At 45.2% G+C, this 12,491-nt stretch overlaps 1 protein-coding gene across 4 annotated transcripts in view; it reads left to right on the forward strand.

Moving 5' to 3' along the window:
• Positions 1-4,644: 4,644 nt before the first annotated feature.
• Positions 4,645-12,491, forward strand: part of SORCS2 (sortilin related VPS10 domain containing receptor 2) — a 562,584-nt gene continuing 554,737 nt past the window's right edge. For all 4 annotated transcript variants that reach the window (XM_082051270.1, XM_082051271.1, XM_082051272.1 and 1 more), the window contains exon 1: positions 4,645-5,021. In XM_082051270.1, the coding sequence (XP_081907396.1) occupies positions 4,674-5,021 (348 nt within the window). In that variant the 5' untranslated portion in view covers positions 4,645-4,673. The remainder of the gene's footprint in view (positions 5,022-12,491) is intronic.

Below are 12,491 nucleotides of genomic sequence, written 5' to 3' on the forward strand. Positions count from 1 at the left end.
AAATGATACTCATGGGTCTGTAAATTAGCTTCCCTCCTTCATTAACATACTTGATGTTAACAAACCTAGAAAAATCAGTAGCAATTATTTTCTCTTCTGTTTGCATTTCAGCTGGAATAGTGACAACAGAGTAAGAAATAATTAAATATTTTGCTCATGCTTTGGACTAGAAGTATGTTATTTTTATCATCCTTTGCATAACTGAACATTTCTGTGAAGCCAGATCAACCTTTGTTTTCTCTGTTTGTGCAGTACCTACCTAATGCAATTGGACCTTGATCTGTGATGTGATCCCCTGACTCTGGACAAAACAAATGTATGGTTTTACTTCTTAGGTGATTTAGCTACAGGACTTTGAATGACATTATTGGGAGTTATATAATGAAACTTCCATTCCAGTTTTGCAGACCTCAGCCTTCTCATCCAATCTTCTTGATACTCTGTCCTGGTTTTGTTAAAAACAAGTTTCTCTTTTAGTGAATTTGCCTGTTAGCTGCATTTTCCTGGAACACCAGATACATGTTTTGGTAAACATAGCAATGGAATGTGAGATTATTGATAAGCATTGATGCACATCTTACGAGAGGGACAACAAGAAACAGGTGACCAAGAAACCAACCAACGGAGTATAACATTCCATTCACATGAATACTTCATATAAAAGTGGGAGATCACGAGGATCTCGTCCCTTTTCCTTATGGCCGACATTAGGAGAGGACCTTGCTAGTTGTCCCTGTGAACTGAGGCCTAGTGACAGACTGAATCCAGCTCTGGTTGTCTGCAGAGTCCAATCCAGGACTTCGGGTGTCGGCTCTGCAGTTGCTGGGACTTTCAAGATGGGTTTTGTATATTTTGTATTATTCTCTCTATTCTTATCAGTAGCATTAGTAAAACATTTTTAATTTTTCCAAGTCTCTTCTCTCTGTCCTTTCCCTCCCGATTGCCTGTCCTTAGTGGGAAGGGGGGAGAGGGAGGGGCTGAAAGGGGAAGTGGGGGGTAGAGGGGGCTAACAGTACATCTGCCAGGGTTTTATTGTCACCCCGCAATCAAACCTCGACATACTTACATTTTGAAACTATACTGTCATTAAGTGCACACAGTTGTGATGTAAAGCAATACAGGTCTTGTTGCTACTATATCCCTAGTCTAGAGATAAAACATTTCATTATTGTGAATTACTGATATATTAAATATGCACTATTTATTAGATTGGAAGATTCAGTAAGTGCGTATTAATGTTTGATCTGCTTCAACAACCACTGAAGAAGTCGCCAGGTAAAAGCCTTTCACTTAGTGGCAGAAGGTCTCTTTATCTACCCTGAGAATGTCTATTGCAGTGACAAGAGATGGTGCAAATATTTCATGGCATTGCCCACATATCTGTCTTGGTTATGATAATCTCTAAAGCAGGAAAACAGAGAAGTTTGTTTCCATTTAATCCTTGACCTCTTAAGAGCCTGATACTAAGGGATTCAATCAGCGACAAGTTCAGTGGTAGGTTGAGCGATTCATCTCCATGTACTCCAATCTCACAATTCATACAGAGAAATAAGAATTACATCCATTTCTCTCTGCTTTAGCATCCTTCAGGTGAGATTTTTAATGGACTTCCCCAAGAAGAAAAGGCCTGTGCAATTATTCTTTGTCAGTGACTAATCAGTTGGGCTGTGTGTCTGTCCATCCACATTGGTCAATACCTTCAGAACCTATAGGACAATTTCAACAAAATTGGCAAACAGGAGGAGGTCACAAAAATAATGTCAAGTTTTGTGACTGGGCAGACGAGGAGGACTTTAATAGTGGATTTGTTAGGTTCCCATGAAGATACATGGGAAAGAATTCTGACAGTGTGAAAAGATTCAAGCAGACCCTGCAGTTGTCTGTAAGATGCAAGGCTGGAGGAAACCAGGCTTCATTAGTTCTAGAACTACTGCTTGGTTTTCTTTCACTTTTTGAGTCTCTTTGTGGGAAATGTCAGTTCCTGACAGATATAAAGAGCCTGACTCGTAAGAATGTGGATGTTATCATCTCTTATGTGCTGCTCCCTGGGAGCCCAACCTGTGGAACACAGTGGTGAATGCAAAATGGATAAACATGACAAAGTCCAACTATATTCATTCAGATGAAGTATTAGGTTTGGTGTGCCAGTTTTAACATGTGGGGACTCAGGTTCTTCCATCTATTCTGAGTATTTTTCGGTTATTCTACCAATGTTGAGTAATCTTCATGATTTCACACGAGATAGGCCATATGTCAGAATCAAAGTTACTGAATTCATAAGAATGGACAAATCACCCCTTCATGTTGGTTGATACGATTGTGGTCTTTAACAATTCAGTGTTGCATTTTTTCCATTGTTCCTTCTGTGCAGAGGTGCAAAAGATGGAAGGTGACACGCTCAACATGCAAGCGTTACCCCAGCAGAAATGATCTTCCCACTTGTGTGTTTTCTGTAAGCGGTTGAATCACTGCCTAATTCCTGTGTCCCCAAATAACATGCCCAAATAGCAATGATTCAAACAAGTGTTTGACCACCAGCTGTCACTGAGACGAGTTTGCAAGAGTTAAAGGGGTTTCTACTGGAAAACTAACTTTCTGCCCACCTAAATCCAGATTTTGCCACGCCCCCACCCCACCCCTTACAAAGGCAGTGCTTCAGAGGGATAACACACAGTGAGGAAACAAACTGCATGCAAAGATCATTCTCATGCTCATGTTTCACTTCCTTTAGACAGCTTCTATAGCTTCTCCTAGGCTGCCTGAGCTTCCAGTATTGTCTCCAGAAATCAAGATTTGGGAAAAAAAAGAAAAAAATCGACTTGTTTTTTACACAAGATGAAAAGTGCTTCAGGAATGAATCCAATATACAGCTCTTGAAGTGTCCCAAGCCAGGTGGTGCTGCCTCCCTGAGCTCCTGCCAGCTGCCCCGGCTCCTGCTGGCAGGGAGTTCGGGGCAGAACCACAGAAACTGGCAGCTGGAGGTTTCCAGGGGAGGCGCAATTTCTTCTGGTAATTCAGACATCGTGCTGGAGGAATGAGGGGAAGGGCTGCGCAGAGGCTGTTCTGAGGCTGTGGGGCTGCACTTGGGACTCTGAAAAAGGACTTTATTTGGAATTGTGGAAAATGGAGTTTTTTAAATGTAATTATTTTTATTTTTAATCTTTGGTCCTTTTGAAATGTGACTGTCATCCTGAATTTGAAGCTGCCTGATAGTTTGAGCCACTACAGTAATAACAGGGCATGTTATCATATGTTTCCTAGGACTGAAGGCATACAGCCAATGTGTTACCATATAGCTTGCTGAAAGTCATTTTCATGTGAATTTGGGGTGACCAGGTTACTTTAGGTCATTATGGTAGTCATCCCAGGCCTGCAAACAGTGTAGCTGAACCAGTGGACACTATTTTTTCTATTAATCTTCCTAGAAAAGCCTTCGTAATCCTAATTTTCTAGGCCATTAGGGTAAAGGCAGATTACAACTAAAGCTGGTTTACTAACTTTACTCACCTTGCTTTTACCCAGCCCCAGAGCTCTTCTATGTGGTGTCATCTAATGGAGTCATTACTTCCTCCCGTGGTCTTTCAAACATTTTCTGCCTCTTGAGCCTGAGCAACCTTATCTTACTGTGAAGTTACATTCAGCTTCAGAGCTGGTCCTGGACTGTGCAGCAGGTTGGACCAGGAATCCTCCAGAGGTCCCTGCCAACCTCAGTTACCCCGTGATTCTAACCTGCTCCCTCTTATGGCATCAGACTACTTCACAAGCACTGATTTATTCACAGATACCAGCACGCTGCAGGGGAGCAGGAAGAGCATCCAATCTGTGATGCCCAAATCTTCACCTGCTTTGAGTTGGGCCGCACTGCACAGACCAGCCATGGCCCCTCCTGGCCCTGACCACACTGCCCTGGGCTTTCCCTGGTGCTTCCATGGACCAGTCCCAAGTCATATGTCCCCACAGCAGGAAATACTGGATCAGTGATGGGCTCTGGATAATGCAGATGACCAGCCTCGAGCCTCCCAGGAGCTGAGGGGCTGAAGACAGGATGGGGTCCCATTCTCCACAGACGCACTTCTTGTCTTAATCACAAGAATCATATTTTTTGCACCTGCTTCATGTGTTCCTCAGCATCTGGCTGCTGACAACAGCCCCCTTCTGACTTCTTCCCTGCAGCCGCTGGGGACTCATGGCCAAACCAGGGCCATGCCCTGTGCCGGCAGCGCCGGGGTTGCGTGCTCGCCTCCTGCGCCCCTTCCCCAGTAGCGCACCCGTCCCAAGGCGCTGCGTGAATTTTGCTCAGGGCGCTCTCGAAAAGCGCCGGTCCCTGGAGCTCACCGTAAAACTTCACAAGCGGCGGGCTCTGCCGGTGCCGGCTCGTTCCTGCCTCGTCGGGAGAGCCCTGTCGCCGCCGCTGCTCACCTGGGCGCAGGCGGGTGCGCCCCTGACCCCGCCTGTGTCCGTGTGTCCGTCTGTGCCAGATCCGCCCCCCCCCGCCCGGCGTTTCGGCGCGGGCCAGCAGATGGCGGCGCCGCCCCGGCTGGGCGCGCAGCCCCGCGCACGCCGCTGAACGCGAGCCCCGCTCCGGTTACAACCCTCCCCCGCCCCCGCCCTCCGCGGCGGTGTCTCCCTCCCCGCCACCTCCCCGCCTGTCACTACCACGCCGGAGAGCCACCATGGCGCACGGCGGGACACGCGTGTCCGCCGCTGCCGCTCCGCGCGGGGCCGCCCGCCTGCCACTGCTGCTGCTACTGCTGCTGCTGCCGCCGCTGCCGGGCGCCGCCACCGCGCTGCGCTGCGCGGAGCCCTGCGGCCGCCCGCGCCCCGGAGCGCTGACCCGCGGAGCGCGCAGCCCGCCGGAGCCACGGCGCGTTGGCGGAACGGCGGCGGGGGACAGCCGCCCCAGGAGAGCATCCTCGGCAGCGGGCCGGGAGCAGGTCTCCCTTATCAGCACCTCCTTCGTGCTCAAAGGGGACGCGTCTCACAACCAGGCGATGGTGCACTGGACGGGCGAGAACAGCAGCGTGAGTGCGAGGGGCAGTGCGGGCGGGATGGGGGGGTCCTTGCCGTTACCCCTGCCCTCACCTTTGCTTTGCTCCCCCAACTTGCGGGGCGCACATTGCCGCTGCCGCCTGCACTCCGCCGGGCGCGGTGCGGACGGAACGCGCCGCTCCCGCTGCCGGGTCAGGGGGTCCCCGCGGGCCGCGCTCAGGGCGAGCAGCGCCCCGACGGCCGGGGAGGTGAAGCCGGGAGAAGATGCGCTGCCGGGGTCGGGCGGCCCCGCTCACCCTCCGCTACTTCCCCAGAAGTTTGGAAAGTTTGCGAGCGCGCATCTTGCAGAGGGGCCGGGGGCGCGGGGTGCGCCGCGGTGCGTGGAGGAGGGGAGGGCTTGGCCCCGGGGCGGCGAGGAGGTGTCCGTGTGCGATCGCCGTGTCCCCGGGTAAAGGAGAGGCAAGGGGCGAGGTGCGGCGCGGGGATTATCGCCTTCAGCCCCGCATAAAGTCCCAGATTAAATTGTCGAGGCTTAATCGATTCTCCTCGATTCAGTCATCCCCGTGTAATCTTCCCCGCGCCGCGCTCTGCCTCCTCAAGCGCCGGAGAAAGAAAAATAACCCAAACCAAAAATAAAATAAAACCCAGCCCCGGGTTTGAAGTGGATGTGACCGGCAGGAGCTGGCGAGCGGAGCGGCCCCGCGGGGGATCGGCCGGGCGGGCGCGGAGCCTCCGCCACGGCGCGGGCGGTGCGTGGGGAGAGCCGCGGCTTCCCCCGCACGGCTCCGGGCTTCCCCCCAGCACGGCCCGGGGCTTCCCCTCAGCACGGCCCGGGGCTTCCCCCCAGCACGGCCCGGGGCTTCCCCTCGGCACGGCTCCGGGCTTCGCTGGATTTTCGCAAAGGTCCGGAACCCGCAAAGGTCCGGGATTAGCAGCAGCTCTCCGAAGATCTTTACGGCCTCATTAATAGATAAAAAACGTGCGCTGGGACCAATGTTACTGCATTCAAGCATCATGGTTCAGAACTTTCCGTGGTTAAAGCGTTGTGCCTTACCTTTACTATTTAATTATCTGTTCTGGACAGCAGCTCTCACAGTGAGCACCCATAATCTGTTTTAAACTAATTTTCAATTTCAGCTAGTCTTAATTTCTTTGTGTATCGGCCCATTAATGGTTATGTATTTGCATGGGTGGTTTCGGGGATTTGCTGCTTCTAATTTATCCTTCGCTGAAACATGATAGCATAACAGTGGGCGTCATAGGTAAATATTACACAGCACCTTGTACTGTCTGTGTAACTTCATGGGCAGGAAAATATTGTTATGAAGGCTCAAGATCAACTTTCTCCTAGAGGATTTTAGTGTTTCTGGAAAACTCTTGAGTGTTTTTACTACAGTTCAGCTAAGCTCCGACTCTGCTTGAACTTTGTGAATTTAGCATAAAGTTTTCTTAAACTTGTCTCAGTTCAGAGCGCTTGTGTTGTACTTCTCACGCGTATGTGAATTATCATCCTTTCTCTAGGATCTCGAGTACTGTTTTTTGCCTGTTTTGCTGGGGAGTTACCCAGGATGTGGAGCTGCTGAGGCTCTGTGTGTGAGGATGCAGCAATTTCCCTGAGCGCTTGTGTTAATGCTCTTGTATAATCAGGTGTCAGAGTTGGAGTCAGCATCACAAGGCTTGACATTGTCAAAGACAGTTTTTGATTTGCTCAGGAAGGAAGCATAAGATGATGGCCATTTTCTCTGAAAAGAAAACGTTGCAAATCAGCAGCATCAGCTCTTCTGATTCTGTCCTTCCTCCATTTCTCTGCTGTTAAACTGCTGCTGTTTTTTTGTGGGCAGTGCTTGCAGGCTGTTAGGACTACTTCCTTGAATTCAGTATTACAAAGTTGGCATAAGTTCATTTTTTGACATAAAAGGCAAGTAACAGCTTTCATGCAAAGCACTCTGCACTTTAAAATGAATATAGTAGAACCCTGCTAATCCACATTTATGACTAGTGGTCTCTCCTCGCCTCTCTGTAAAGATTTAATAACAGATGCTGCAGTGAGGGTTTGTATTGCTGAAATGCTATTATTTTTTCACAGTATGCTACTGTTCACTTACTAGAATACTACCAAGTAGTCTTTTCAAGAGCAAAGATAAATGGCAACTGTCAGAATAAATGAAAGTGGTTACAGTGTTGACTGCAACTTAGGGGTTTTTTTTGTTTGCCTAGTTACTATCTACTAATTCAGTCTCACAGGATGGTGCTCTCATCATGAATTCCTGCAGACATTCTCTACAATATTTACACATTCAATAAAAATACTTTTGCAGAGTTACTTTAAAAGTATGTTGCTTACTCTGCCTGCCATGAGGTGATTACCATCCAGCAGGACTGGATCTGAATGAGTGACCAGGTAATGAAAGACTCTTTGCTGCCTTAGCCCAAATGAGAGCAGCTGGTCTTTTTGCACTGGATGTTTTACAGTATGACTGTCAGCATTTTTTTGCAGCTTATTCTCTTGTTAGCATTGTTTTATTGCATGCTTCCAGTAGAAGAGCTGATTTTAACAAAGGCTTCCAGAGAAAATGATTTGTAAAGACAGTTTGTAGAATCTTTTTCTTTTTTTCTTTTTTTTTTTTCCTTTTGTTTTTTAAAGAACTCTAAGAAATACATGAAGGCAAATGGAAGCAGGATGGGCTTAAGGGTTTGGTGAGAATGTTGCTACCTATGTGAGATAAAACCAATTGAAAATAAGTACCTGAATCAAAACATATTTAAAGTTGTCTTGAATGTTTGTTTATATGGGTATGTATGTACGCCTGTATTTATTGATGTTACCCTGGGTTGTTTTGGAGGTAGGAATGCTACCATCCAGTGCTTCTCAAACCTGGCACCTTACCCTGTGTTCTTAAATCTGTGGCAAGTCTTGCCTTGCCTGTGAAGCACAGGCTTGAGCCGTCAAGCGCTTTCTGTCCCGAGTGCATTGCAGTCGCTGGGAGGACTGTCATTCATAACAGTGGGGTTTTGGATCAGGCCCTGCGAACCTCGGGAGACACTAAGCAATCTTTAAGTGTCACCACGCACATTTGGCACCTCATTGGAGGCACTCAGCACTTTGTAAACCAAGGAGCTTAACTAGTCCCTTTACCCTTTACAGCTGCGTGGATTAAAGTTTGACAGTGATGAGCTCCAGATGACCATATATCCTCTTAAACACCTCACCTAGTAAAATAAATTAAGAAGAAATACACAGTAGGATTATTCCTTTGAGCTCCGTGATGGAGAGACAAATAACCATAAAATCAGAGGGGGTGGCTGTTTTTCTGAAGGATGTTCACCTGCATGAATAGTTCACTGGAAGTGCTACCATGGAGTACTCATGTGTGTGGATCAAGGGCAGATAAATAAATTTGAAAGGGGCAGAGGTTAGGTTGATGTGCACATGGAGCTTTAAAAAAATTATTTGCATCTTGTAAATCCTCCTGTGCCACAATAACAGGAGCATGTGATTTTTGGTTGCATGAGATGTCTTGAAAGAAACTAGGGAGGCTATAAATTAAATTGGTCCTCTCTTCTCCCCCTTCTTTTCTGTACTGTAGAAGTCTGACGTCCGCTTTATTATCCTCTTGTAATGCTGTTAATTTTGTGAATGAGGGTAACGGTGGATTTGATAGCACAGCAGTGTATATAGTTGCGCTGATTGTGAAGTGAGCTTGTGTAACTGGGAAGATCCCTGTACACTTCCTTGCCTTGTCAAGAGAGAGCTGTGCAGGGAGGTATGCAAATTGCTCCCTGTTTTCTGTCCTCATTACTTTTATTTTGTACTCTAATAATTAATTATTTATTAATGCCAGAAATGATAAGCCTGTCCCTGACCTTTCTTGACAGCGTGATAGATAAAACCATCGCTAGTGATGCAAGTCTTGCAAAGCCAGTCCTTGTGGTATCAAGAGTGTATCCGGTTAGTGAATTCCTGCAATTAGTATTTCTGCTCTCTGTCCCCTATGCCCGCAGAAATCTGTTGTGCACTATAACTTTCAAACAAAGGCTCATGCAAGTGGAACTAATTTTCTTTCCAGTCTTAAAATATCATAAACTGAAGACATGACAGGTGGGTAGTGCAGCGCATCATTTATTCTGGTAAGGGCTGGTGATTGACATTTGTGTAACTGATAAATAACACGGAGTCGTGCATCGGAATATATATAGGTAGTGTGCTTACAGAATAGCCTCTTACTGTGTTAAGCTGAATGTGTATGTTCCCAGATTTACTAAAAATACACAACCCTTTCTGATTTTGTGAAAAACAGTCAATTAATGACAGCTTTTAAAAATCCTGCTTTTCTTTAGAAGGGACCTTATAGTCATCTCAGGAGCTTATTTGGTGCTAGGTAAACAACTTTCTTTGCAAAACTATATTCTTTTTGACCCTCCTGCAGAATTCCCATTGCGCATTTGTATGAGCTGATCTAAAAAAATCAAAGCCAAACCAGAAATACGGTGAGAATGAGACTCGTATTCACAATTGATTTTGATTCATGGGCTGCTCTTCATGCTGTGTACAGACTGCTAAAGTGCTGCAAGCAGGACTTCGGCCAACTAGTTCTAAGTCTGCAGTTTAGCGGTGCCAGTGTTTCCTTTTCTTGTTTGTTGTCAAAATATTAAGTTCATGCAGGCACTTATTTGTCCAGTAAGTTGATGTCGTGATCCCTCGTAAACATGTAACTCTTTGTTATGGAAAATAAACATAAATATACACATTTATTTTCTCAGACCTAATATTTAGCAGCACCTTATCAGAAAGGAAGGTTTATTGCACATCTACAGAAATTGCTACATAAAACTTCAGCTGATGGAGACTTTTCTGTATTTGGTCTACAGATACTTTGTTTAATTTAAAAAATATTACTTTGCGATACGGTTTCACCATATATGATTTATACAGTTCAGTGATCACTGAATGTATTCTTCTGGCAGATATTGTATTTAATTGGTTTTCTGTTTTGTTCAGTTTGAAATAAATTTTACCAAGGGGATCTATAAAAAGCATTGACTTCAGTATTACTGTAGCAGTATCTGTAACAGTAAATGTAATCATCTATCCACTCTGGGCAAAAGTCCATTCGTGGTAAGGTTTTGGTGCTGTTTCTCCAGCATAGCCAGGCTACTTTTTATGAAACTAAAGGGAGCATGAGGTCAAAAATCCTGACGACTCAGACTTTTGATAAATGGCAGATACATTGCAAAGTGAAAGGCAGATTTCCCATAGGGAGTTATTTAAAAAAAGAATATCCTTGAATGATATTGTGATAAAAACCAAACAGAAACCAAACCAAGTAATAGTATTTGAATGGAACAGCAGAATCCCACACAGAAAGCAGAATGATTTTAAACTGACATAAGTTACTTTTTTTTTAATGATGTAAAGTTTATGGATTAAGTCATTCATTTGCTTCTACCAGCCTCTGTTTTCCTCTGTTCCAGCCCTAGAGCTTGCTGGTCATGTCGCTGCCTGCTGAGCTCTCTCCGCATTTCAGCGAATTCCAGCTGCTAAAGAAAAGAGAGAGAGCACCTCTTCTCATCCCCTAAGTAGACACTTAAAATTGATACATACTTTAATTAGTAAGTGTGTATTTCAAACATGCTTGAAAGTCCTCCATGCACAGCCCTCCATGCTTGCAGCCATACCTGGTTTTACCTGGTTCGCTGGTTTAACTGGCGTTGCCTGATTTGCTTAGGAGCAAGTTACTGACAGCTTTAGTGTGAGTAGGTACTACTGTGCCATCATTGGGAGAGTTTAAATCCAGGAGGGAAATTTAGCAATGAACACTAAAGACAGCCACTGGATTTAAATCCTATCTTTGGTACTGCTTATGTATTACACACGCACAACAAACCAAATTTGGCTTAACACTAGTCATTAGATATGTGTTTAAGCTGTTGGTAGCAGGTTCACATATCACAGTGGGAATGTAATGCATTCTTCCCAAGCCTGACAGTGCTAGGAATCTACTGGTACAGATCTTTGGAGAAAGAAATGAGGACATCCCTTTTGATTTTATTAAAATTCAATAGACTAATAGATTCTATGTGGAAGAACAGAAAGGGAAAATGATGAGCTTTTCAGAAAAGGAGTAATTGTTCTGCTAAAATGGGAGGTTCTATAAGGTGTGTACTGATTTATGAATTGAAAACATGAAACTGCCCAGATTATAGGAGTTTTTATGCTAAGCTCTTTGTATGTTCAAATAAAATATTTTATGGTTCAGTCAATTAAGACCAAAGGATGCTAGCATAAGGAGAGAGAATCTGCAGCACAATGCAAGTGAGATCCTTCTAGTTCCTGAAAGCACAAATTAATTTAAGCAAAGCTGAAAGTGTGGGTTGAAAGTAGTCTGCAGTATATGACTGTTCACCGTAGCTCAGGATGAAACCTGATGACCTGCAACATTCCTTCAGCATTTTTATTCCCATAGTCTCACATTCTTTACCAAATATTCCCATTCCAAACCCCCTGCTCCAGTAATAATAATTTAAAACCCTAACAAATCATCAATGACAAGACCACTTTTAAAATAAATAATGGATGGGGTCCTGTGTCGTGCCTTCAGCCTTCAAGTCTAAGCTTGGACTTCTGCAGCTGGAACGAAGTGGAAATGGTCTCTGGACTGATCCCTTCCCTGACGATGTTAGCATCTGTACTTGAGAAAGCCTGGATTAGTTGACTTCTGAAGGCATGTATCTCTCTTGCCTTACTGTAGAGTGGCCTAAGTGACAAACTTCGATGAAACACAGGATTTATTTAGTGTTATCCCTAACTCAGATATCTGGAGTTTATTGCTGATGCAAGTATTTCCTTCTTTACTTATTGTAGCTTGGCTGTTGGAGTTTCACTTATGGAGTAAGGCCCTCTCAGGATGGGTATTGCACAATGCCAATGTAAAAATACAGGTGCAGTTCTAAAGATTTTATAATTACAGTTTTACCTACATACAACCCTGAGAAGCAGAATTATATGTTTAAAGGTTGTACATTGACAGCGATTACAAAAAGGTCAAAGTTTCAGTCCAGTGGCTGCTCCAACAGCTGTTTAAGTATTTTTTTCCTAGTGAGTTGGAATATTTGCACATAAGCAGTCATTGAATCTCACAGAATCACAGAATGTCAGGGATTGGAAGGGACCTCGAAAGATCATCTAGTCCAATCCCCCTGCTGGAGCAGGAACACCCAGATGAGGTTACACAGGAAGGCGTCCAGGCGGGTTTTGAATGTCTCCAGACATGGGGCAAAGCCTAAAATTCCCCCTCGGAGTTGACAGTTAATCAGGAGTTCAGAAACGTGCCCGCTCTGTGTGTATGTATGTAGGTATGTTTTTCTGTTTCTCTTTTCCAAACCAGTAGATCTGCAGCAAGCCAAGAAAAAGTGGAACAGTTTCAGCAATAAGGGTTGTGAATCTCGATTCTGGCAGGAGATGTGGATTTCAACTCTTCATGCGGAAGGGGAATTCTCCCACA

Source organism: Streptopelia decaocto, assembly GCF_964273445.1.
Source record: "Streptopelia decaocto genome assembly, chromosome: 4".
In the NCBI taxonomy this organism is placed as follows: Eukaryota; Metazoa; Chordata; class Aves; order Columbiformes; family Columbidae; genus Streptopelia; species Streptopelia decaocto.